At 47.5% G+C, this 24,116-nt stretch overlaps 1 protein-coding gene across 1 annotated transcript; it reads right to left on the minus strand.

Annotated features, from left to right (window-relative positions):
- Positions 1 to 500: 500 nt before the first annotated feature.
- Positions 501 to 22,473, minus strand: LOC102111783 (alpha-2-macroglobulin-like protein 1). Its single transcript, XM_088052152.1, has 35 exons — positions 22,415 to 22,473; positions 21,669 to 21,852; positions 20,592 to 20,754; positions 20,183 to 20,235; positions 19,237 to 19,254; positions 18,557 to 18,716; positions 17,868 to 17,952; positions 16,935 to 17,049; positions 16,487 to 16,601; positions 15,955 to 16,064; positions 15,251 to 15,418; positions 14,724 to 14,954; positions 14,257 to 14,320; positions 13,275 to 13,420; positions 12,179 to 12,328; positions 11,701 to 11,814; positions 11,013 to 11,160; positions 10,471 to 10,582; positions 8,987 to 9,212; positions 8,362 to 8,488; positions 7,950 to 8,071; positions 7,430 to 7,484; positions 6,676 to 6,759; positions 6,106 to 6,282; positions 5,864 to 5,945; positions 5,372 to 5,528; positions 5,104 to 5,178; positions 3,790 to 3,952; positions 2,930 to 3,147; positions 2,532 to 2,747; positions 1,928 to 2,052; positions 1,475 to 1,565; positions 948 to 1,010; positions 634 to 736; positions 501 to 541 (listed from the first exon to the last, which is right to left on the minus strand). Exons 1-35 carry the CDS (start codon positions 22,471 to 22,473, stop codon positions 501 to 503), a joined length of 4,320 nt encoding a protein of 1,439 aa, XP_087908278.1.
- Positions 22,474 to 24,116: the final 1,643 nt, after the last annotated feature.

The following is a 24,116-nucleotide window of genomic DNA, read 5'->3' on the forward strand; positions in this document are numbered from 1 at the left end:
CTCATTACACCAGGAGCAATAATGCAGCAGCCCCTCTCTCCTAAGGTATCTTGCACTAGTGGGATCCCTGGGAGCTGAAGCAGTGGACAGTAAGGAAGCAATCCAAGTCCCTGGAGAAATGAGAGCAGAAGAGAGAGCAACCTAGAGAGAAAATAATATGACCCAAATTATTAACTTTGGGATGCTAACAGCTAGGGAGCACAAGCTTTCACTAAGGACTCTAAAGGAAAGGGGGTTTTTTTGTTTGTTTGTTCCAGTATCTTTGTTTTACTTCAGCTCCTCCCCAGAAAGAGAAACTCTCCATACCCAAATAAAATAAGCTGAAACCAGTACCACAAATTCTGCTTAGTGAGTTTCAGATACAGTCCTAGATGAAGGGAACATGCTGAATCAGAGATACTCAGGGCTCCAGTGGGACACAGAAGTGGATGGGGTGCAGAGGAAGCATAACAAGGCTGCTAGGTCTGCACAGGGGGCTGAGGAGGGGATTTGCACCTACCTCAGATGCAGAAGATGTTATAGTCAGCCAGGGCCTGCTCCTCTGCAACAGAACAGGAGAGATATAAGTTATCCTTGCACAGAGCCAAGTGCAAACAGCCAGGCAGCTCTGGCACCCCATGGTTCCACACTGACCTGGGTTGTAGTAGTCATAGACCCTGACATGGCCTGGCTTCAGGTTGGTCACCTCAATCTCCTGCTCCAGATGCAGGACGTATGTGTCAGAGATATGGCTCAGCTGGGGAAGAAAGTAAATGACTGTTTACTTACGAACTGTTCTTTTTATTCCTCATCTGAACTTGATCCTACTAACTGACAATAACAACTCTGTAGATTCAAACACTGAATTTCAAGATGAATATTGAGTATCCTGATCCAGTCCTGGATTCTCCCAACAACTCTGGCAGTGCCCTCCACTCCTACAGCTTCTCTAGCAGCACAGACATTACCTTGTCTAAGTAAATGGCAACGCCTTCTTGTGTTTTCTCAGTTCTTCTCACAGAGTGCCCATGCTGCAGCTAGGACACGAGAGAGGAGGAAGCAATTTAGTTTTGCCTTTTGAAAGGAAAGTCTCAGACAACCCAACAAGGTTTATCTAAGTCTGAGTGGGCAGGTTCTCATCCACTCACTTCCAAATGTATTTTGGGCTCATCTCTTCAGGCTGATCTCCCTGCAGGGCCACCCAGCTCCTGCAAACCCCAAGGACAAGAGCCTGGGCTACTTAGCTAACAGGGATATGCTAAGCTGATCAGGCCAGAAGTATCACTGTCCTCAAGACTCAAAGAAAGAGCCAACAGTATGTGTCCAAGTTCGTTGTGTGGCAGGGGGGAAGGGATCGTGAGATTGCTCAAGGAAGAGACAGGCAACACCTTCCTATGCAACCTTCCCGTGCAGCCTTGCCATGAGCCTTCCCCTCTCCTTGGGCACAGATGGTCCCACTGACACCACATCCCCACCCTGATTCCACATTTCTTACAGACATCCCAGATCCTGGAGCCAGGGCAAATCCAGTCAGTAAGGACACCTCAAGAATCACCATGTTGGAAGTAGGTTTCTTCCCATTGTACCTGAGGGAGAAGATCAAAAAAGAGTCTCTGGGGGAGAGCATTAAAAAGAGAGTCTCTCCTAGCTTTCCCTTCCCTTTACCACCAACCCCTGTGTGCAGTGCCTTGAGGCAGACAGCCCAGCCAGGGCTGGGGCTGAGGCAGTCACTGCTCCCTCTCACAGGATGCAGAGGATGGCTGCTCTGCTCTGAGCATCCCCAGTCTGAGCTGACTACTGCACACCTCTCCCCAGCAAGAGCCAAGGCTCTCCATCTGGCCCTCCTGCTGAAACTGCCTGGTGCCTCCCCTGCAGCCAAGAAGCACCCCTCAGCTCTCCAGCCATGCCCAGCTTTCCTTCTCAAGTGGGACAAGATCTTTAGAGTCACCTGACATCGACATGGACGGTAACAGAGCGTGTATTGTCCTTGGTGCAGCTGACAGGCTCAGTTTTCACTTGCAAGGCAAAGGATGTTGAGTCTTGTGGGGAGGGTGTGTTGTACCTCAGCACCATCTGCAGGGAGAGACAAAAAGACAGACTAAGACATTGATAATTTGCTTGATATCATCTATGACACCTTTTTTTTCACTGGCTACTCAACTCCTCAAGATTGGACCCAGACAGTGAATAGATAAATGATATGCAGTAAGCACATTCATTCCAGTACCCAAAATAAAGGTCACTCAGATTGGAAACCTTCCATGGGCTCCATCTCAAACTTTCAATTGAGACTGTGCAAGTCAGGCACACAGCAGTGGAACCACTATAAAACATTTTCGTCTTCCAGTACTCTTGAGAGCCATGGAAGCATCATGGTCCTCATATTTGGGCAGGTCCTGTCCGTTTCCTCCCACACACAGGTTTATTGCATTGGCACCAGGCTGGGATTAAAGCACAGTCAATGCACATTTCCTCCCACAGAGGTGCAACAGAGTGATGATGTTAGACAAGATGAGATGAGGGTGGTCAGAGCAGGGTCTGTGGGAACCTACCCGAGTAAAGACACAACAGCTGCCATGGGCCTGCACCAAGAACTTGCCCGGGACCTCTGTCAGTGCCGCCTCCTGCACCAGCAGCCGGTTCTGGTAGGAGACTTGGAACTTCTTCCCAAAGCCTCCATGAGACCTCACCCTCACTTCTGCATCCCCCTGCGTGCTGTGTGTCAGTGCTGCATACTTAGCCAATGCCTGCAAGGCCACTACTGTGTCCTGAAAAGGAAAACACAATTACATTTGCATCTCTGACATCCAGAGACACTTGATATCAGAATCCTGAGGACCTCCATATCCAAGGGCACCTCTGCCCAAAGCATTTACACCTGCACACATTGTGTGCATATCTTGCAGAGGTTCTTTCTCAAGAAACTTCCCCTTCCCTGGCCATGAGTTACCTGTGTTGAGGCAAAGCCTCCATAGGCATTCTGCTGCCTGGTGAGCCAGGCCACGATGCCAGAGGCTGTGGTGAGGTCAGACTCTGTGACATTTGGCTTGGAGAGCAGGGCCAAGAGGATGTAGGCTGTCAGCTCCACATCTGTGGATATTGGCTGTGACCAAGGGCTGGTACTGGTTCTGGGTTTGGATGAGGTCTGACTCCAGTGGATCTGCCCATCTGGGAAAGGAAGGCAGTAGAGGGAACCTTGAAGGATGTCAGGGAAGAACTCCTGTGGCCTAGCCTCCTAGACACAGCGGCTTGTGTCTGCAGAGACCATAAACACCTTTTGGATGGGTAATCACATCCCCAGGGCAGCTGAAAACCTATGTATTTTGCAATACCTAACACTCCGTAGGAGTGACATATAAAACTAATATGCCAATAATCTGCATATGCATTTCCTCCCAGTTGTCCAAATTCTATATTGCCTGGTTTGTCAGGTCCACTGCCTGATACTAGCCAGCTGTCCACTGGCCAGCCCTGAGGGTCAGGGACTAGCAAGACATGGGGCAGCTTGCTTTCCTCTCTGGCGTTTTGCAGTCCTGCACAAGAATTCCCAAGTCTCCCAAACCCCGACCTCCACTTCAGGTACCAGAAAAGGGCGAGAGAATCTGAAGGAAATCAGCACCCACACCACAGTGCTGGCAGCGTTGGCAGTGTTGGCTCACACTGTGAGCTCACTCAAGGGATGTCTAAAACCTTTCCTAGTGATGGGCCTAGAGGGTGAGGCTGTGCTCCTCCCAGGCTGCACATTACCGAGGGCTCAGAAAGGTCACCTGTCCCTTCTCTGGTGCTCCCCTGGCACTGAGGCCCCCGTACCTGCTCTGATTGCCTTTCGGCCAAGCACATCAAGGAGTTCCTGGGTGCGCTGAGAGTCCTTAGCCAGGGCAAAGGTGTAGGCCAGCAGGGCCTGGGTGTAGGTGCTGGCAGCCTTGGGGAGGGCAGGAGCGATGCAGCCCAGAGCCCTGCGCACCACTGTGCTCTGCAGGAGAGAGGAGCATGGTGCTGGTCACACACAAACCCCTGTCAGCCAGGCAGACCCTGGGACACAGGCAGAAGCATGCAGTGGCACATGCCGGCACAGAAAGCAGCCCATTCATTCACTCAGGTGACTGTGCTCGGTCCTGCACTCTCTGTGTCAGTGCAGCACCAGTAGCAGTGTCTTCAGCCCTTGGTGGAAGGTGCTTGACAGACCTCCCCCCCTGAGCTAGTTTTGGGCTTCAGCAGTGCTCTCTCAATGAAATGAACACCTTTCCTGTGGGAATAACACCACTGTGTTTTACTTTCCCAGTCCAAACACAACAACAGCAAAACCACACAATTGTAAATGCGTACACGTAGCCTGCTCAGCAGGGCAACCGTGTTTAATTCACCTTCACAGTGAATAATTGAATTTATGGTGAAAAAAGGGTGGCCTGAAGGACATCTATTACCAGAAAGAAGTTTAATTTCCACCTGTCTTCCATTTTTTTTGCCTAAGTCCACTGCTTTCTGTTCAGCTGAAAAGCATTGCTTTTTCACTTACTTTTCTGATCTCCAGAGAACTTCAATTCTCAGTGTCTACAATTGTGTTTCTCCATCAAGTTAATTGGTTTTTTTTATTTCCCTCTACCACATTCTAGTAACTAGCTACAATCCTTAGCCCTTGTAAGAGCTCCCTCTTAATCGTTGTTACTTAAGCCTGCAGTTCCAGCTGCCCTACAGCACTCTTTCCCAAACTTCTGCTTTTTTTGAGAAGCTAAACCCTATTAAGAGTTACATTATGTCTATTTACTTGACTGTGGGAGCAGCTCCACCCACCTCACGATCAGCCTTCATCTTCATAGGACCAGCAAGGGGATGGGAGGGAGGGGGGAGCAGGAATGAACAGCTCATTCCTGGGAAATGGCCAGCACAGTATCAAGCTATGAAGTCCAGTGGTCCCCAGTAGTCTAACCTCACCTTTTCCACGGCAGGGATGTCGTCCTCAAAGAGAGAGTTTTCCCCAAGAAGCTGTAAAATCTTCCCCACCCACTCTATTACTTTGCCCACATGTCCCTCCAAGGTGCTCTGTTGCCTACCCCAGTGTTACCATTAAGATCTTTAAGATTCAGATCTTAAGGCAAGAGCATGGCAAAGAATCCCAGTATTTACCTCTGGTGTTGCTCCTGCCTCCAAGTATGCAGCAGTGATGTAGGCAGCCAAGGGGACTTCCCCATCTACACCTCCCTAAAAAAAGTATAGACATCCAAAAAGCTGGGAAAATTAACAGGCAAATACTGAAGCTTTTCAGGAGAGGTCTCTCCTATCCCTGGCTTGCTCCCCCTCAAGAAAACACAGCAACACAGGCAAGTGAATTTAAACAATTACCAGCACACTTGGCAAGAACTGCTTGGTGTTGTCCTTCAACTGGGGCTCCTACCTTCATGAATGTGTGGAAAAGTTGTCCCACATTTTTGAAGCAACCACTGGGAAGCTGGTGGAATTCCAGCCAGGTGAGAGCAGCTTGGATAATCCGGTTGTCCAGGTAAATGTACGGCTTGGCTTGGACAAAGCATTTAACCACAAATGCAGTCAGCCTGATTGAGTACAACAGAAAAAAAGGCATGAAAGAAGGTAGAGAGAATCAGAGAGAAGTAGAATGCATGGAGAATGAGTGGAAAGAAAGAATCTAAGCAGAAAAAAGTGGGACTTTGAAACTGGTGTATCTCTCTTTACCTATTGTGCTATTTCTAATGTTCTGGTTCAAGCTCAGCTCATCCCCAGGACTCGGGATGCCTACCCATGGGACGCCCTAGTCCACAGAACCTCTAGAACACTTTGGATCTTATAGGACAGCAAGGGTTTTGCGCTGGAAGCAGAAAACTGCCCACCTCCTGGCTGTCAGACAGCAGGGAGAGAGCCCAGGGCTTACCAAGTATTACCATACTGATCCTGGATCCCAAATTCACTGTAGGAACCATCCGGGTGCTGATAGTGCAGCTGTATCTGGTACCCTGGGAAGCAGGACAGGACATGAGTGCTCACAGTGGATTTGTCATGAAATCAGTGTGAAGGAACGGGGTGGTTGAGTGATCCAGGTGGAAGGGGAGTAGGAACCTGGGACTGTTGGACACAGGACAAGGCAGAGGGGCAAGGTGGGTCTATTGTACTCACCACTGCGCAGGAATCCTGTTGCCCTGTCCTTGATCTCAGGGTTCAGCTGCCTCGTCTTCTCCAGGTACTGCAGCACATAGACAATGGGGGCAAACAGCACCATGTTCTGCTCCCCACAGCCGTGGGGCAGCTGCACCAGGTGGTCCAGGTTCTGCAGTGCCGTCCCCATGAGGTCCCCTGAGACAAAACATAAGCACCCTGACCACCTCCTGGGCAGTAGGATCCACCTACTCCTACCTGTGACCATTCCCAGCCGTGCACCAAGCAAGGTAGGCCCAGCACAGCAGTGTGGGGACACCTCTGTCCAGCCACTTTCTCCATTCTGCTGTGCCCCTCATATGAGCTGTACACATTCCCATCCTGGCAGGGAAGCTCATTGATGCAGCACTGTCTGCCTTGCTGCGTGTTTTGGGCTGTCAGTAATCAGGAAACACAGCCACACACATGGGAAGAACATGGCAGTGGAGCCTTGGAAACTCAGAAGTGCTGTGTGGGGGAATTCAGATTTTCCTAGGTCTAAACTCAGAGATATGGGATTTGCAAGGGTACTGCCATAGCTTAATTCCTTACCAGTGACCGAGACAGTGGCTCTGACTGAACCTTCAACCACATTTAGAGGCAACACCAGGGACACAGACTCCTCTGCTGGATTCCCTGACATCAGTCAGGTAAGGTGTGGGGAGACAAAAAAGAAAGAGATTCTGTTGAAAAAAGTCTTCAAAATCCCCAGAAACTGTTCCAGGCTCTTCTGTGATAACTTCCCATATTCCCGGCACAGAGGCTGTAAATCACTTCAAAAGTCCGTGTCCCATTGCACCCTTAACTTCCTCCATCCACCTCATGGTAACTGTGCTGTCCTAACACCCCTCTTTATAAAGAGGTTGAGAGGATTTTCTCCTGGAAACCCTCAGGGGTCAAAGCTACCTGTTTTTCTCTACAGAAGTTACTCCATCTCACTTAAGATTTCAGTTGCAGGCCTGTCTTCTCAATGCTCCACATGCATCATACACCATAACATTCAAGACAGTAACGGCAACCCTAAGCCATGTCCTCCAGCCTCACCAAGTTCAGTAGTGGGGTTTTATTTCCACAAAGGAAAGGGCCTCAAGCTGTCACATTAGTGGCAGAAATGTTGATGGTAAAAGACCAGACCTCCCCACATCCCTGCCTAGGAGAAAGCCCTAGCTGGCACCACAGCTAGAGTACACTTCTGTAGCTTCATCATGCGGACAGAGAAAATAGTTCAACAAGTGGAAATACCCAGAAGGGGGTTAGGCAGGAAGAGGGGGATAAAAAGGGTGAAAGAAGAAAACAATCTATCTACCTTTTTCGGGACACAGGATGGAGCTGTGAGCCTTTTCTACCAACACTCCCTCTGGCTGTTGGAGCACATAAAAGTAGTATTTTAATGAGCACCCAGGAGACAAACGGGATTACAAGTGGATTAGAAGAAGGTATGTTCAGAATCCTGGTTCAGGGTGGACAGCCAGCTGGAGTATCATCATTATCACACAAAAATGCAAACTACTTTCAATCATTTTCACTTCTGATCAGAAACCAGCGTGCATTTTCGGAATATACTAAATTCTGAATATCTGTGAAAGCGGTGCTGTAAGATTCAGCAGAGAACTCAGGGGACAAGGACAGAAAAGAGTGTTTAAAGTTTTCCATGGTTTGAAGTGGAGGATGTCCCTTTACCTTCTACATCCATCAGCCCTCACGCCCTGAGATGATAATTACACATTTTGAATAGCAAGGGGTAACTCCCAAAATTAACATACACAAAATCTGGGAATTGCACAAAGCCTGCTTTGAGGCTTAGGCAACAGAACAACTTGACTGACCCGAACTTGAATGAGTTTGGTGATCACGTCTTTCTGTCCTTGTTTTGGGACAAATGGTATCTCCTCACCACAGAGCTCTTTGGTGGCCACAGCCTCTGTGCTCAGGGTGATGTTCACGAGCCCTGAAAATAACACACACATTTAGGTCTATAAGACACCTTCTGAGGAAACACTTCCTGTTAATACAATAGACATCACCTGCTGACAACAAAAAAATTGATCAGAGCCCTATATGTTTTTGTACCTCCTAGCACAGGCTTGTGAGTAACCATGACCATAGGATAAGTGCAAGTAAGTGCTCTCTGGGTAACAGAGCAAACAGCTGCTCACTCTGTGTCAGCTTTTACAAAACATCCCCACCTCGGTCCCATCCCTTCCCAATTCCACCACCCCACCTCCCTGTGCTTCTCACCCAGGTGCTCAGCTGTGACACTCCACTGAAAGGTCTTGGCTTCCCCGGCACATAAGCAGCTGCTGTAGACACAGCCTTTGCATGGCTTCAGCTGGAAGTGTGCAAACTCCTCCAGGGTCACTTGGATCTGAAGGGGCAGCAGAGATGGCAGGTGGCAATAAATAAACATCAACAACACAAAAAGGAAGCCTACAGAGGGTGGAAGGAGGGGCACAGCCTGAGAGGAATACACACAGATTGTTTGATTAGCCAGGGATCAGGCTGGGAGAGCCTTGATAACCCTGGCAACCTGGCCAGGGTTATCAAGGGCAACAAGTGTGTCTGTGTTTGTGCTTGGGATTGTCCCAGCCCAGGTGCAGGACCTTGCACTTGGCCTTGCTGAACTTCATGGGGTTTGCACAGGCCCAACTCTCAAGCCTGTCAAGGGTGCTTCCTTATTTCTCTTTTTAAAAGTGGGGGTAATGTTGTCCCTTTTCCAATCAGAGGGAACACCACTGAATTGCCATGACTTCTCAAAGGGGATTTGGAACTGGACGATCTTTATGGTCCCTTCCCCTACGATTCTATGATCACAGATGTCAGCCATGTCCCACTTTTCTTGCAGAGGCTATCAGGGCTCACCTACCCTCATGCATTGCTGCAGGTTGTTGGAGACCGTGGCCTTCAAGTTGAAGGTCTCACCCAGGACCACAGAAGATGGCAGTGGCAGCTCCACAAGAAAAGGCTTGGAAACAGTCAGCCGGGAGGCTGGAGCAAACCCAAAGCCGTTACGTCCTGTGCAGAACATTCCTGCTTTCCATTCTGTGATGGCCTCAGGCACAGTGACAGTGATATTCTTGTTCCCACTGGGGCTGGGGAGAAGTAGACAGCGACAGAAGCATTCAGTTGAATGGTGCCGTATGCCACGCCAGGTAACGTGCTGTGTGTCCTTCTCTGCAGAGCACCCCATGCCCTCACCTCAGTCCAACCCCTACTGAACTTGCAGCCCTTGCAGGGCTACAAGTGAGTCCTTGTAGAGGTGGAGACCCCACCTCAGGAGCTTACATCCACAGGACACTTGGGTCAGTAGGTTACATGGCTGCAAGATGCCATCAGTCACAGGCAGGACTTGCCCTATGCACATCTAAAAATGACTTACAGATATCAGCAGCCTTATTCTTCTTGGCCTAGGAAATGGAGAACCAGAAACCAGAAACCAGCAGAGCAATAGGACTAGCAGCAGCAGAGCTTAGCAAACAAGGTTGATCAAGCCATTCTCTGTCCTGTGGGACACTGACAGCTTAAAGCCCAACATGAGGGCAGGGCAGAGACTTGTCCTGTGCACACATCTCAACTTTTGAGAGAAGACTGTTCTGCAGCTTTTACCACAACTGACACAAAAAGCAGACATAGCTAAAGATACTGGTATTATTTAGCTTATTTCACCATGCATGGACAAGAAGGCAACACACACAGCACAGAAACCTTTTGGTGGCTCAGATCAGGCTGGTGGACAAGTCACAGAGGAAATATCTGCTGCTAGGGGGGGAGATGTGGATGTATCTGTAAGGACAGTGGAGCTGGGAGAGGACAGATATTGATGGGAAATATGCTCAGGATCTGTCCTGAGCAGATTTCAATCTTCAGAGAACACACAAGAAAATCTTGAAATCTCAGATGAAACATCTCCAAAAGCTCTCTCAACAGACCCTGTGTGCACACTGAGCCTTTCTCACAGGACACAATTTTCAGTCCTGTGAAGGACTTCTATGTACATCAGCTTCCCCTGGATACCAGGATACATCCGTGAGCATGTTTTGGGAAATGCAAGCCCACAAGACTACCAAAAGCAGAGTGCAGGCAGTGAGCTAAGCTGTTTTGCTGCACCTCATGCTTTTCTGTCTTCCTATGCCAGCCACCTTTCATGGATGACCAGCACTTCTAGTAGAGGAGAATGCATTTAATGCATACATCAACTCCAGCAATGAACAGCCTACAGGTATGAGCCCTGTGATGTATGTCCTTAAGTGTCTTGCACAGCTGCCTATGACCTAAGCTCAGCTGCATCTGCTGCCACTCCCAGCCACACAAAATGGCCCAGACTAAAGCCCCGCTGCTCAGTTTACTCACCCCACAGAATACAAATCCCACAGCCAGGTTTGTTGAAAATGCTTGTGTACTTTCTCTTCAGCTGAAGAAGAAGGTGGAAACATAGTGGGCTGATAGGTTGCTATCAGATGCTCTGTTGGAAACAACAAGGAGCTATAGTCACCACAGGGTCCTCAGGTCCTGGTTAAGAGCAGAGGAGCTCCAGCACAGCTCAGGCTGCAGCAAATTCAGTCAGCTCTTGACAGCATGGCAACAGAACAAAATGTGCTGTCCCAAATTTTAAAATCCTATCAAATGTCAGAGGTGCTTTGGGCTTTACTTCCATGTGGAGGCACCATGGGACAGGCAACATTTCCCTCACTCCAGAGTTAAAACCTGGGATCCAAACATCCAAACATCCCACTAACACCCCTCATATTAGCACAACAGGTTAGGGACACAAAACCCTCCTTCTCCTCCATTTGTACTTACAGCAAGTGCTGCCTCTTGGCTCAAACCCTGGACTGCTTTCACATAAAAGACTAAGCCTCCCATGTAAGAAGAAACAACTGGCAGATACTTACTGTTATACACTTTATGGGGCTGGGCAAACATCAGCATGGGCCTGAAAATAATCTTTCCTGTTCCCCGCAGTGTACTTGTCAGTGGAGTGGTTGGACATACTCTGGGTTTCTTGATATTGGTGTTGGACATAATTTTCAACCCCATTTCCTGTAAGAAGAGATTAATCACCAGAAGATTGTCCTCTCCTCTCTGCCCTCTGCCCTTGTACCTTCCTGTCCCCTCATACAGTGGGGACCTGGCTGTCCTCTGTATTCTCTTCCTTCATTTTAAGAAGGAATAATTCAGATCCCCAGCAACGGGCAAACAAGGTCCTATAAGGTAATTCATCTGGCCTGAATCAGCCAAATTTATTCCTTTACAAACACATGGTCATTTGAGTACCCTGCCTTCTCTGCCTGCAGGGTGCAATTGTTCGTGCTATGAAGATTAAACAAATTGTGTGAAATCCAATTAAAGTAATGAATAATCCTTGGCATCCTGAGTCACACAACCCAAATGTGGCAACCACACAATGATTTTTTCCTTATACATTTCAAGTCACCTATTCAAATAATGAGTTACAAGGGCCTAAAGTGCACCTGTTCACTGTCCTGCCTGCAATGGCAGCCCTTGGATATTGGAAAAGTCAGGAGCCACATTTCCCTCAGTCCATGAATTATCTCAACCCACCAAATCAACCATTTTTACCCTGAATGCCGTAAACACATCAGGCCCATCAGAATTTGGGAACCCGCATGAACGATCATCTTCAGACACTTGGTGAAGATACCTGGAGTTATAAGATGGGAACAGCCCATAGATCTGAGAAAGCAAGGAAAAAAAAAAAATTCAGTGCAAATTAAACCTGGCATTCCCTTCCTCTCACACGTCCAAGGCCTGTTTGAGATGCTTCTGGCTACTGCGTATGAACGCGTGCCAGAAAGCCCAGGATCGCTGTCACTCTTCCTGGGCTCTCCTCTGACAGTGTTAGCACAGAAGCTGTATTAGTGATGAGTGACTGAGTGGTACTCAACCTCTTCCTTAGTCCCTAATCCCTACCCACCACAGTGGGAGCGCTGCTGATCCCTCCAGGCTGTGCTTTCAGTTAAGTTCTGCAGAAGTTCAGTCGCCTCCCTCCCGCCTCATGTCAGCAGGGAAGGGAAAACGTCAGAGCAGGCTCGCTCACCGAGTGGCTGCTCAGTCCTTTTCCTGGCTTCATCCAAAAGGAGCTTGGATCCACAGCCCAGACAGCACAGGTGGAGCCAGGAGCTGCCTGCAGGTGGAGGCCAACCTGTGAGCCAGGGAGAGTCTCTGGCACTGAGAAGCCCAGCTCTACCTGGATGGGAAGAATGCAGGCAATGCCTTAGTGACATTTCTAGGTGCCACCCTACCACTTCCCAAGCAGGGAAGGGACCTACATGAAGAGAGTTTCCAAAGACCTGCCTTGGACAGATCCTCCCAGGTTCAGAAGGTGCTTAAAATACACCTCATTGAAGTTCTAACAGGAAAGATGGCAGAGGGGGAGCCATCAGTGTGCATATGGAGACATTTCTGTGTCAGAGCACAGTTCTCTCTTCTTTACCCAGCAAACCAGCCAGCTATGGTCACACACCTCACAGCTGTCTTATGAAGCACCTTCTTCTGGGGTCCCAGATCAAAAATAAGCCTAGTCCTTATCTCCAGGCTCTTTGTGGGATGGGCCTCAGTTTCCTGAAAGTCTTCCTGTTCTTGTTTGAATCTGACTGTCTATGGCAGACAAACAGCTGTGGAGCAGGGGTAATGCCCTCTCAGAAATTCACTTTTGGAGCGCAAGACACAGCCAAGAAAGCAGATTCCCGAGGATGTCACAATGACCAGATGCACTCAGCCCTTTCTGGATGGCCAGTAAAATCCACTTCTTCCCTCATCTACTTTCAGATGTCATCCCAGTACCACATACTAGCAATCCTAATTATCTGCTGCAGCAGCAGAGCAGCCCTGAGCTCTCCTAAGAACCACACAAACGACCTGTGCTGGGCTGGATTTTCTATGATCCTCCCAGGCTGCAGTTGCCTATGGAGACAGACAGCAACTCTGCCTTTCCCAAACATCGCAGCAGCCCCCACAATGCTGAGCACACACTTGCTCCAAACATCACAGCACACCTCACCAATCACAAACTGCAGTTTCATGTGACTGCATCACACGTCGTACGGGCCACACACAGAGGCACAGCTCTCCTTTCATTGCAGCAGACACGTTCACGCTCACACATCTAGCCACATCTCAGACACAAACCCTACCTTGTTTCTGAAACACGTGGAGACACTGAAGATGGCAGAATCGGCAATGATTTTTCCATTAGGGAAGATGACATAAACAACAAGTCTTGGAGCTGGGGCATAGGTCGAGCTGAATGTAAGAGGGATGGAGAAGGAGCTTTCCAGCACTAGATGGAGAAGAAGAATAAGAGAAGTAAGGAATAAGAAATAAGAGAAGAAGTGTATCTTCTTCTGTAACAGGAATAGGAATAAGAGGAAGTAGATTTTGTAGTGAAAATAGAGTCTGATCAGCTTTGCCATTCTGCATGTGCCTGTTTAAATAAATTCCTCCTTTGGTCTTTCAAGACCAAATTGATTTCTAGAGACTACTGAAACAATCAGCACATCTCTGGATCTGGATTCAAGACAAGCAAAAGACTTTTTTGTTTATTGCCCTGGGGACACAAAACAGTACTTTGGAGTTCAAGCTTGGCTCCACAAAAAGTGAAAGTCTCAGATATATTTTAAAGCCTCCTCTCACCCAACATCTCTCATCCCATCACCAACAAAGAGGTGACCTTGTCCCAAAATACTTATAACTCAGGTTTTAAGAAACAGAGCTGGAGAAATAGGCAACAGTGGGTCAACAGACATCAAAATTATAATCTGTGGCATCCTAATGACCCAAATTATTTATAGAAACAGTTGCTATGGAGGGTAAGGCTACAGTTTCATGCTTCAGGAGCAGCAGCAGAAGGAGACAAAAAGAACACAACAACAACACAATAAAAGAAGACAACAGAGGATGTGCCTATGGGCTGGGAAATGCTGAGTATTCTTCTCTTGGTCCAAAGCAAGAGGGCAAAGGGAACATGAAATCTAGAAAAGCACAGTACTCTGATGCAGCACACAAGTGGTGAGACATCCCTACATTGAAGGGAGGCTTATGCCACTTATCCAAATAAGAGTGGATGTCACAGACCACTAAGTGCTTGCTAGACATGGCACTGGGGAGTGCACTTACTTCTTGGCAGCCCAATCCAAACAGTCTGCTGACCTGCATGGACTATCCCTCTTTTCCCTGTGACCTAGACAAGAACACAGAAAGGGATGGTCACATAGTCACGTAGCCTTTGAGATCACTAAGAAGATCAAAGTAACCCTGAAATTAAATTGGGAGATTAAATGGGGGTCGGGGAGGAATATTAGCTTTATTTGATCTCAGCTGGTAAGGAGAGCTCAGGGATGAAGTGATGTGGGGGAGGACAGGTAAGGCCTGCACCTGTGCATAGCCTACAGGAAAGGTTCTGCCTTTGTTGCTATTACTGCAGTACCGAATCAAAACCAGGATTCAGTTCCATGATGACTGGAGGAACTCCCTGTCCTGGCCTGAGCCAAGACTATCAAGTAGTCTCAAATATCTTGAACCTCTAAGAGATGTTGATCTTGGGCCTTCAGCTGTCACCCACTAGTGCTTTCCCAGAAACTCACAAAGTAGGAGAAAATGACGCGCTTGGGCCCATGTTCCAGGTCTTCCTCATAAATTCTAAAGTCCACCTGGACAGACTGCATTTTACCACAGGGTATTGTCTCTGGCACACGGATGATAGAGAGGAAGCTCCTGCTGGTGCTGTAGAACGGATGTATGAAATAAGAGGCTCGCTGGTAACTCAAGTCAACTGTCCCAGGCTCTCTGTCCGAATCTTGATGCAGGACACTTGCCTGGTGAGACAAAAGAACTAAACCAGTTAATTTCTCTAGTTAATCAAGTCAGCTGCAAATCACCCTGGATTTGCAAATCACAAAGGACAGGTCTTGCTGTGGAGAGCTGATGAGGAAAGGAACTGAGACCTGGAGAATAAGCTCTCAGAGGGAGAGCCAAGATCTAGAACATGCTGAGGTGCTTCAGGTTTGAGTTACTCTCCCTCAGGAAGGAACAAGGAAGATGTCTATAGGGCAGTAAATAGCTCTGACATGCACACATACTCCTGCCACAAGACACACCCTTCCTTCCTTACCTCCAGGGAGACCAAGGTGCTGTTCCAGGCAGAGGTGTCCAGGGTAAATGAAATTGTTCCAGAGTCTCCAGTGATGAACTTCTGCCTAAATTGCTGCTCAGCACAGTTTACTACAAGAAGGACTTCTTTGTTCTTCAGTGCCTTGCCTTGGTGATCAATTACTTTAATCTGAGAACATCATGGGGAACAAGAGAAGTGCAGAAAAATCTAATCAGCAGGCAGAATCTCTGGCTTCCCCAAGTCAGGAGCAGTGTTTCCAAAGACAGCAAGATCATTCTTTCAGTCACCAATAATTTTATCAACACTGCTACTGCTCCTATTACCACTTGCACTACCATGTTCATTCACAGAATTACAGAATCACAGAATGGGTAAGGTTAGAAGGGATCACAGGGGGTCATCTGGTCCAACCTCCAGTATTCTCCACTTCTCAGCAGAGGACTTCCTGGCTGATGAAATTCCAAATGTTTGGGTTTGCATCCCAGATATTTAAGCCCATAGCTGCTCCCCCTCATGGGTTATTTGGTAAATGGCAGTCTTGGGATTTATTCTGACATTGGACAACTCAAGAGTTTTGTCTCTGGGAGTAATTTGTGCCCTCCCAAGCCCCTGGCTAGAAAAGGGGTCAGAAAAGACGGTAAGTAAATGTTACTGTGAAATATTGCTTACACTCTCCCCTCCAAAGAACTGAAACTGGGAATTACCTTTCCTCTGAACATCTGTCCAGGGTGGTAGTAAGAATTCACATCATTAAACAAAGCCAACCCGCCAATCCTGGAGATAAGTAATTTGTGGGAAGCATTGACCTGTATCTCTGAATGGAAGCAGCAAGACAAAAACGTGAGAGAAGGAGCAAGAAAGACAAGCACTTCTCAGCAATTTCCCTGCAGAGTGACCCACTGGTAATACAGATGGACACGTTCAGCTACACACACATTTCACATCACAATGGCGATATTCCCAAGATTCTGGGTATCTGGTCTTCCTCCCACTTAACTTCTAACTTTTAGAGAGCCTCACCTGACACCACACTCAGAGTGTGTCACACTGTCAAGAGCTGCTGTCCCTGTCTCTATATGTGAGGTTGGATAGCAAGCCCCGATGGGCTCAGAAGGCTCAGATCCCTTGCTAGCTGGAAAGTCTCCAGTGCATTTGGTCAGATTACCACACCTTCAGATCTTTTGGTCAGATTAGCACAACTTTCCTCTTCCCAGGCACCAGAAATTCTAGAGTTACCTGTGGCATCCTCCACCAGCGAGGCCTCTGCAACTATGCTGTCCCGATAGTACCGAAAGTCTTGGCTGAAGGAGGACAGGCTCACATTTGTGAAGAAGCAACCTGACTCATCTGTCTGAAAGTTCAGAGAGAAGGAAAAAGGTCTGAGCAAGGCACTTGGATTAGAAGTTATGGAAGTGGCAGAGGAACAGCGGCACAAAACCCCTGCTCTCAGGGTGCTTTGCCTTTTGGCATTGCAGCCCAGGATGTGGAGCAGGTACATGATGAGGCTCAGTCACAATCGTCAGGCACAGCTGCTGAGAGGCAGCACCAGTAGCAGTGGCCAAGCAGCCAAAATATTGGATTAACATTGCTATTACTTCAGCTAAAGGACCCAGCAGCCTTGTCTTACCCTGAGGCTGAGCACAAATGCCTCTGAATACGGTTCAGCTCTTCCTAAGCATCTCACCTGGTTGCTGAATTTGTGACAGAGATCGGGTTTGGAAGCACTGGGCAGGAACGGGGCTATCTTCTGACAAAGGCTCACATGAACCTTCCCCTGGATGCTTTTCCCACGAGTGGATCTGTTTGTGTGGAGCAGGGAAAGGAAGAGACAGTCGCACACAGTGGGAGAACACATGGCTTGCTTTGCATAGCCCCAGAGACCATGCACTGCCAGATATTCACAATACACCACAAGAGTGGCATCCACACAGCAGGCCCAGGAGTCCTGACCCAGCAAGTAGGGTCAGGCCAAGGCTGTGCAGTGATGGGAGATCAAGGGCTTTATGATATTATTAGCACTAAACTAAATTATTTTGGGTAACTAGAGTGTTTTAAGTGCTGACCGCATTATACATCAGCATTAACTGCAATAACCCCAGGATGTGCTGAAGGCATTCATCGTCTTATGACCAGAAACATGGGTGACTAAGAAAGTGCCTTTTATTAAAAAATCACCTTCACATGGGGCTAACTAGCATCGTCCTTGGATCATACCTGGGGAAATTCCTTTTTGCCTCCCTTTAGTTTCCACGTGAGCATAATCTGGAAAACCTTCCCATCATTTCCCATGAGTTTGTTCTTCAGGGAGATGAACACCACGTATCTGCCATGATCTATCCCACAAACAGTTGCTTGTCAAAGGGTAGGCTGCTCCCCCAGGTTTTGTGTGTAGAGATTTGTGGAGTGTTCTTAGAAAAGGGACATTTAGAGTATCAGAATGATAGTTACAGGAATGTTTCATGTTGCCTCAGGGTGCAACCAGCTGTCATGGAAGATTTTGGCTTCCTGTGACTGAAGTGTAGTCATCTTGCCCTTAGCTCCTCACGATAACCCATCCAGCTTGTGCACGTCAGGCCAGAAATTAACACAGGGTCATCCCTCCAGTCAGAATCCTCACCTGCCACATACCCGGAGCAGGAAGGTTGTATCTAGTGCATAAATCTGACTTGGTGCCTCAAAGATCACTTCAAATTTTGGCAGCACTGGAAAGGAAAAACAGGGAACTGTAGGAAACACAGGCCAGGGACAGCCTTCACAAAGAATTAACATAAAGGCAGACTGTGGTGGAATAAGGGACAGGAAATGGGGAAGGAAGGTGGTGAGAAGGGGAAAGGAAAGGAAAGATTTTCCATGTATCTTTAACACATTTGTGTGTAGGCCCTGGATGATTTGCTCCTTCCCAAACTAAAACCAAACATCCCCATGTCCCTCCACTTCTGACAGCTATTTTTATTGAGAGAAGACTGGCCTCCCAATACAGTTGATTAGAGAATGAAAGTGAAGTGAGAGGGCATTGGACTTCATGTTCTCTGAAAAAGTCCATCCTAAATTGCCTTGCTTTATCTGACTCTGGGATCCATAGGAATCAGCTGTGTCAAAGGTCTGGGGCCATGCACAACACTTCTCCCACACACTAAGGTCCTGAAGTCACCTCCTCTCCTAAGCCTCAGCTCAGACTCTTTCCTATGATGCTAATACTTCTCCCATGTGCTCCTAGGAAGGTTATCAAGGAAAAAACACCCTGCTTCCTGGACCAGGAGCACAAGGTCCTCTCAGCAGCTCAGACAAACCCCCACGTGCTCTTACCATGCTCTTTAACAGAGAAGCTGCCGTAGGCTCTGGAGCTGGTGACATTGATGACGTACGTTCCCAGCAGGGGCTCGTCACTCAGCTGGAAAGACAGGTCTGCAATGCCATCCTGAGGGACCACGTTCTGCCACTGCTCTATCTGGTTGTTCTTAGGGTCCTGCACCCACAAGAAAGAAAGAGTTGTTCCAGCATCTCGCTCGCTGATCCACATCCCATAGAAACTGAGCTTCAGGATTTCAGTGTGGTAGACTACCAGATTCTATAGCTAAGGAAATGAGGTTTGGTATAGACTGATCAGGAAATTTTGAAGGCATGATAATGTTCAGATTCTGCTCCCAGCATCTGAGCCTCCTTCTACACTTATTTAAATTCTGATCTTAAGCAAAGCTTCTTTGCTGTTCTAACTTTCTTTCATAAGCATCTAAGTTTTCTATTTATTCTCTTGCAAATCTAGAACAACAGATTTCTACTGAAGTCCCTGGGAGCATAATCTCAAAGGAGTACATAAAAAAAAGCTGAAAGGAGTATCTTAGTTTAAGAATTTAACATCCAACAACAAAAAAAGGTCTACTATTCCACTCAGAGGTCTTTAAAATCTATCAGAAAGTGAATATGAACAGCACAGTGAAATGACTGCCATCACCATTACTCTAACATGAGGTTTCAGCATCACTCACCAGGAGAAACAGGGAAATCTGGGGAGGAAAAAATGCAAAAACATTAGAAAAGAGAAACACATGCCAGCACCACACACAAAGTACTTCAGACTCAGAGCCCTCTCTGAAGGATGTGCAACTGGTGATTTGGAAACTTAAGAGCACTGACAACAATACAATTCAACAGAATTCAACAATATTCAATTCAACAGAATGACTAGGTTGGAAGAGTAAAGTAAAACAAATGCCACCAAAAAATACCAGAGAAATACCAGGTGGGTTCATTGCAGTAAGGTCTGAAGAAAGGGAAAGGAAAAACCAATCTGGAGGTCACACAACACTTGCTAATGACTTCCTGACAGAAAAACTCACAAGTCACCACACAAACAAATGTAGCTCTAGTTCAGGTCCAGTATTAAGAGGGCTACAGAGGTATAGGATCACATAACTTGGAAAGAACCTCTGGAGGCCATCTAATCCAACATCCTGCTGAAATGTGTCTCCCTGAGCAGATTGTTCATAGCCTTCTCCAGCTATGTTCTGAACATCTCCAATGATGAAAATGCCTTTTCTGGACACATTTCCACATTGTTGCAATCAAAAAGTTTGTCCTAATGTCTAAGCAGCATTTCCCACATTCCATCTTGTAGGGTGCAGATTAAAAGCACCCTTCCCCCCAAGAAGGAAAACCTGATTTACAATCTATTCACTCCCCCCATGACACCTTCACATCAGGAACGAATATGTCCCATACATGCAGTTGCATGACTGTTCTACCAAGATGAGCAAGAGATGTGCACACCTCTGCCACCTTCCTGGCAGTTACTATTGCCCTCTGCATACTCATAAAACCTGCCAGGGATAAATGTGGAAAAGCTGGAGTTTTGGCAGTGAAAGGAGTGGAAAGGAGGTAGGATCCATGCATGGTACAAGGAAGCCTCTTCCACAGCCCCCAGGACTTGCTTACCGAATCGTTGAGTGCATGGAATTCCTCATCCAGAGTCACAATGCGAAATTTCACTGAAGGCAAGGAAATCAGGGAATATATTATCAGATCTCAGTTTTTCCCTACAGACCCCTACTCCATGTGCTACCCTAGCTCCTATCTCCACTCTAGACACACTTGTGGTAGCATCTGACACTAGCGTTCCCACATGTAAGGTACCATGGACATGGTTATCATTATCTACTGCCTCCTGCAGCTCCACAGTCATCACAAGCCAGACATTACAAACACTGAAACCCCACTCAGCAAGACACATGGTCTCAAAGCTTTGTGCTAAGGTTGTTCTTGCATTTCAGGGCATCACAGTCTTTCCATATGGTGCAACCAGCAAAAAGCCTGGGACCCTCAGCTGCTCCCATTTGCATCTCACCTGTCTGCCCTGGTTCATAGATGGGCTTGTCAGTTTGGATGATGGTGCCACTCCTGGCCTTGCAGATCAGGACCTTTTTCTGTTCCTCAACATTGACCCCTTCTCCTGTGATGGTCAGTTTTACAGTAGCAACCTCCTCTGTGCCATTAGCTGGAGGGGCAACCTGTAACACAGAGAGAGGAGAGCACACATGCCCCAGGTAATCTTCTGAGAGTGAAGCGGAACAACTAACTGGTTCCCTCACACTGTTCCAGGAGGGAACAATAACCAGCCAACCTCTGGAATCTGTCCTTTTTCCCACTGGTGACAAGCAAGCACCTGACTTTTGAGTCTTCAGACTTGTTCAGGAAGATGGGCAGATGACAGGAAGGTGGGAGATGGTAGCAGAGAATCGAAAGAGAGATTGAGCAGTTGCACAGCCTCAAATCTTAGGCTTTCAGAACTATCCAGCACTTACAAACAAGAAATCCAAAGCAGAAAACACAACCAGAAAGATGCCAAAGACCCCAGCAGCCTTAGCATAGAATATACAGTATAACAGAAAGGATATTGCTTAGACATGCCTGCCTTATCCCAGATCTTTGCTAAGTTCTCACCAACAATTAATAACCTCTAAGATGCTGTTTATAAACAAGCAGCATATCCATTTCCATCCAACTAGTCCTCAGTAGCTCCCAAGAGTTGAGTTGCTGCCTGACTTCAGGTACTACAGAAACTGCAGTGTGTCCTGCAAGACACCATTTCCCCAAGCTTCAGCTGTGAACCTGCACAAATCCTTCAGAAAGAGCTAAAGCTACTTCATCTGGTCTGTAATGGAGGAGGACACAGGTGGTATCTGGAACCCTGGCAGATTTTAACAGATGAAAATTCCATTTAAAAATTAGATTCAGAAAGGAAATTCAGTGCTAACCAACAGACTGTGTCAGGCTGTGCATCCCTAGGCACCACCCATTCTCCTTCCTGAAAGGCTCACACCAAGACAAAGTAGACACAACCTATGTCACCCCTGGTAAGGGAGTAACACAAGCATTTTCCTGAAAGGAGAATCAGCGATGGAATCTGCCTTGGGTGGCTCACCCAGAACTTAGTGCACAGGAAAGTCTTCTTCTTCTGGATGGTTTCTTGCATTAAGACCTCCCGTCCTGCAGAGCGCTCCAAGGCCAGATTCACTTGAATTTTTGCATCATGACAGGTGATATGGAGGCAGGCAACCTGGGTGGACGGGTACCAGAGAGCTTCAGGAATCACCACCATGTAATGTCTGTGGTGGGGAAAGACAGCAGAGGTGGTATCAGTTTGAGGACTCAAGAGATGTAAGAAAACTTCCCTGCTGTGGCCCACTACTGCAGAATCCCTCAGCAATGTGCCATCAACATTCAAAAGCAATAGTGAGCCCAGCAAAGTGGTTGCTTCACTGAAATGTGAGAAATAGTTTCTGCTTTATTAGCTTAAGTATAGCCCTACAATCTTTTTCAAACCCCTTATTCCAGTAATCTCCTGAACTCTCCAAAAACACCCCATGCAGTCTTCAAAAGAAATGGTTTCATAACCGTGCAGTCTAGACACCAGTGATTTGATCTAGCATTGCACTGCAGAGCAAACACCTCTGGGCCTAAGGTCTGACCCGGAAGACCCCCCAGAAAGTTGGCTTGTATTGACCTGCAAGAGTCAAAGGCTTGGTAGGCAAGGTATAGGACTCAGCTACCCTTTGGGGTGATCTGATAGAGCAGGAAGCATGAGAGCTGATGGCATGGGATGTGGTCCATCTAGCTAGACTGACGCCTTCATGAAAGAGACTGAAACAAGAGTTCAGCATCACTCACGGTTGGTGAGAAGCAGCTGCAGCATGGAATAGAAGGCTCAGGAGGATGGATATCCTCATGCTGGGGGTTCTTGCTGTCCAGTCTCAAATGGCTCTCTTCCTCTGAAATCTCTGAGGCTGTTTATAGGGGGGGGTAATTTCTTTCTAGCACACCCTAAATGAAGAGGTGGGATGTGGGGAGGAGCCAGCCTCTCCCTCTCTCCAGAGATTCCACACAGGCAGCTGTAAGGATAAATGTACTGTGCCAAGTGCCCCTTGGCCAATAGCAGCAGCTTTGGCTGCCATCCATCAGTTCAGAACATCCCCTCCTGCAAGGCTGCTGTGGAGACACCTGACCAAATGGACTTCTCACGGCAAAAAAACAGTGAGAACTTTGCTGATCAGTGACCCAGGCCAGGTCCTGATCACTTGGCACTTGCATCCCTTTGTTTCAGCTGGAGATGGATTGCCATTATGCAGCCTGCAGCAAGAGCTGCCCCCTGCACACAGCAGTGTCCTCATTCAGGGCAAAGCCCAGGAGCTCTGCATCAGATTAGGGGAATGTGGATCTCCTTAGGCTGCCTGGCTTGGGAATGGAATGAAACCTTCCATGTGCCTAAGGAAGTGCTGCAGCAACACTGCCACCAACCAGCAACCACTAATGAGCTAATGACTTTGTCTTTTCCTTCCCTCTGTACCATGAGGAAAATGGAAACAAATACTGGCCCACAGAGGTCTCCACCAGCGCCCTGCAACACCCATTAGTCATGGCACTATCTGCAGGGAGGGCAGGAATGCCTTCCTGTCCTTCATTATTCGTGTCTGGGTCTAAAGGTCTGGCGTCCAGGGATACAGCCTTTTGGTTCTGCTTTTGGTCCTGTGGGTCAGCTTAAAACTCACAAATTTAATATGTGGGACATTTTGTAAGCACTGATGGCAGCCTGTAAAGCAAGTAGATAATTGTCCTGGTGATAATTGTCCAGTCTGACTTCCAGAAAAGTGCAGTCACCACATAAACTGCCTGCTGTGAGCAGTCTGCAAACTAGGCTTTTGTGAGCATTGTGAGCATTAGTTAGCCTGAGCTGAAGTGTACAAGGGACTGTCCTAATAATACAGACATTTCTGTGCCTGGAAATATTTCCCAGTGCTGTTTAATAGTGCCAATGCAGCCTAAGCTTTCCATACCTACATTCCAACATGATGTTATTCAAGCAGGCAGCTGAGATCTCTTCAGCTGGCAAAAAGAGCAGTACGCACAGAAATGTTCAGCTAACTCAGGAGCCCTGTTCTCAAGGCTCTCCATAGTCTGTTCCCAGATGGATTTGGGAAGACTGAAATGCATCATGAGGGCTGCACATTGTGTACAGGATGTTACTGCTAGCTAGTATTGCCTTTGTCTCAAGTGGACATTTCACTGTTCAGTTGATTGAGATAACTGGCCAGAGCCTGATAGAAGTCAACTCTGAGTTGGTCTAAATCACTGTTAGGCTCCTAGGCAAGGGAGATTAGACACTTTTTATTTTGATGAACACATTCTCCCCATTCTTGCTTCTTTGTGTCCTTCTCAAAGAAAGAGATCACATTACTGAGAATGACAGTCACAGAATCACAGAATGGGTCAGGTTGGAAGGGACCACAGCGGGTCATCTGGTCCAAACTCCCTGCTGAAGCTGATTCCTTCCAGAGCACATTGCACCAGATTTCATCTGGTCAGTTTTCATATA

Source organism: Pseudopodoces humilis, chromosome 2 (assembly GCF_049639895.1).
Source record: "Pseudopodoces humilis isolate 2021_Gansu_Grassland_sample_001 chromosome 2, ASM4963989v1, whole genome shotgun sequence".
In the NCBI taxonomy this organism is placed as follows: domain Eukaryota; kingdom Metazoa; phylum Chordata; class Aves; order Passeriformes; family Paridae; genus Pseudopodoces; species Pseudopodoces humilis.

Excerpts from the sequence above, each read along its gene's own strand:
- LOC102111783 (XM_088052152.1), bottom strand. The coding sequence starts at position 22,473 with ATGAGGATATCCATCCTCCTGAGCCTTCTATTCCATGCTGCAGCTGCT. Across the intron at positions 11,815-12,178 it reads AAGGACTGAGCAGCCACTCG|ATCTATGGGCTGTTCCCATC; the intron begins GTGAGCGAGCCT and ends TTGCTTTCTCAG. Across the intron at positions 6,283-6,675 it reads AGCCACTGTCTCGGTCACTG|GGGACCTCATGGGGACGGCA; the intron begins GTAAGGAATTAA and ends GTTTTGTCTCAG.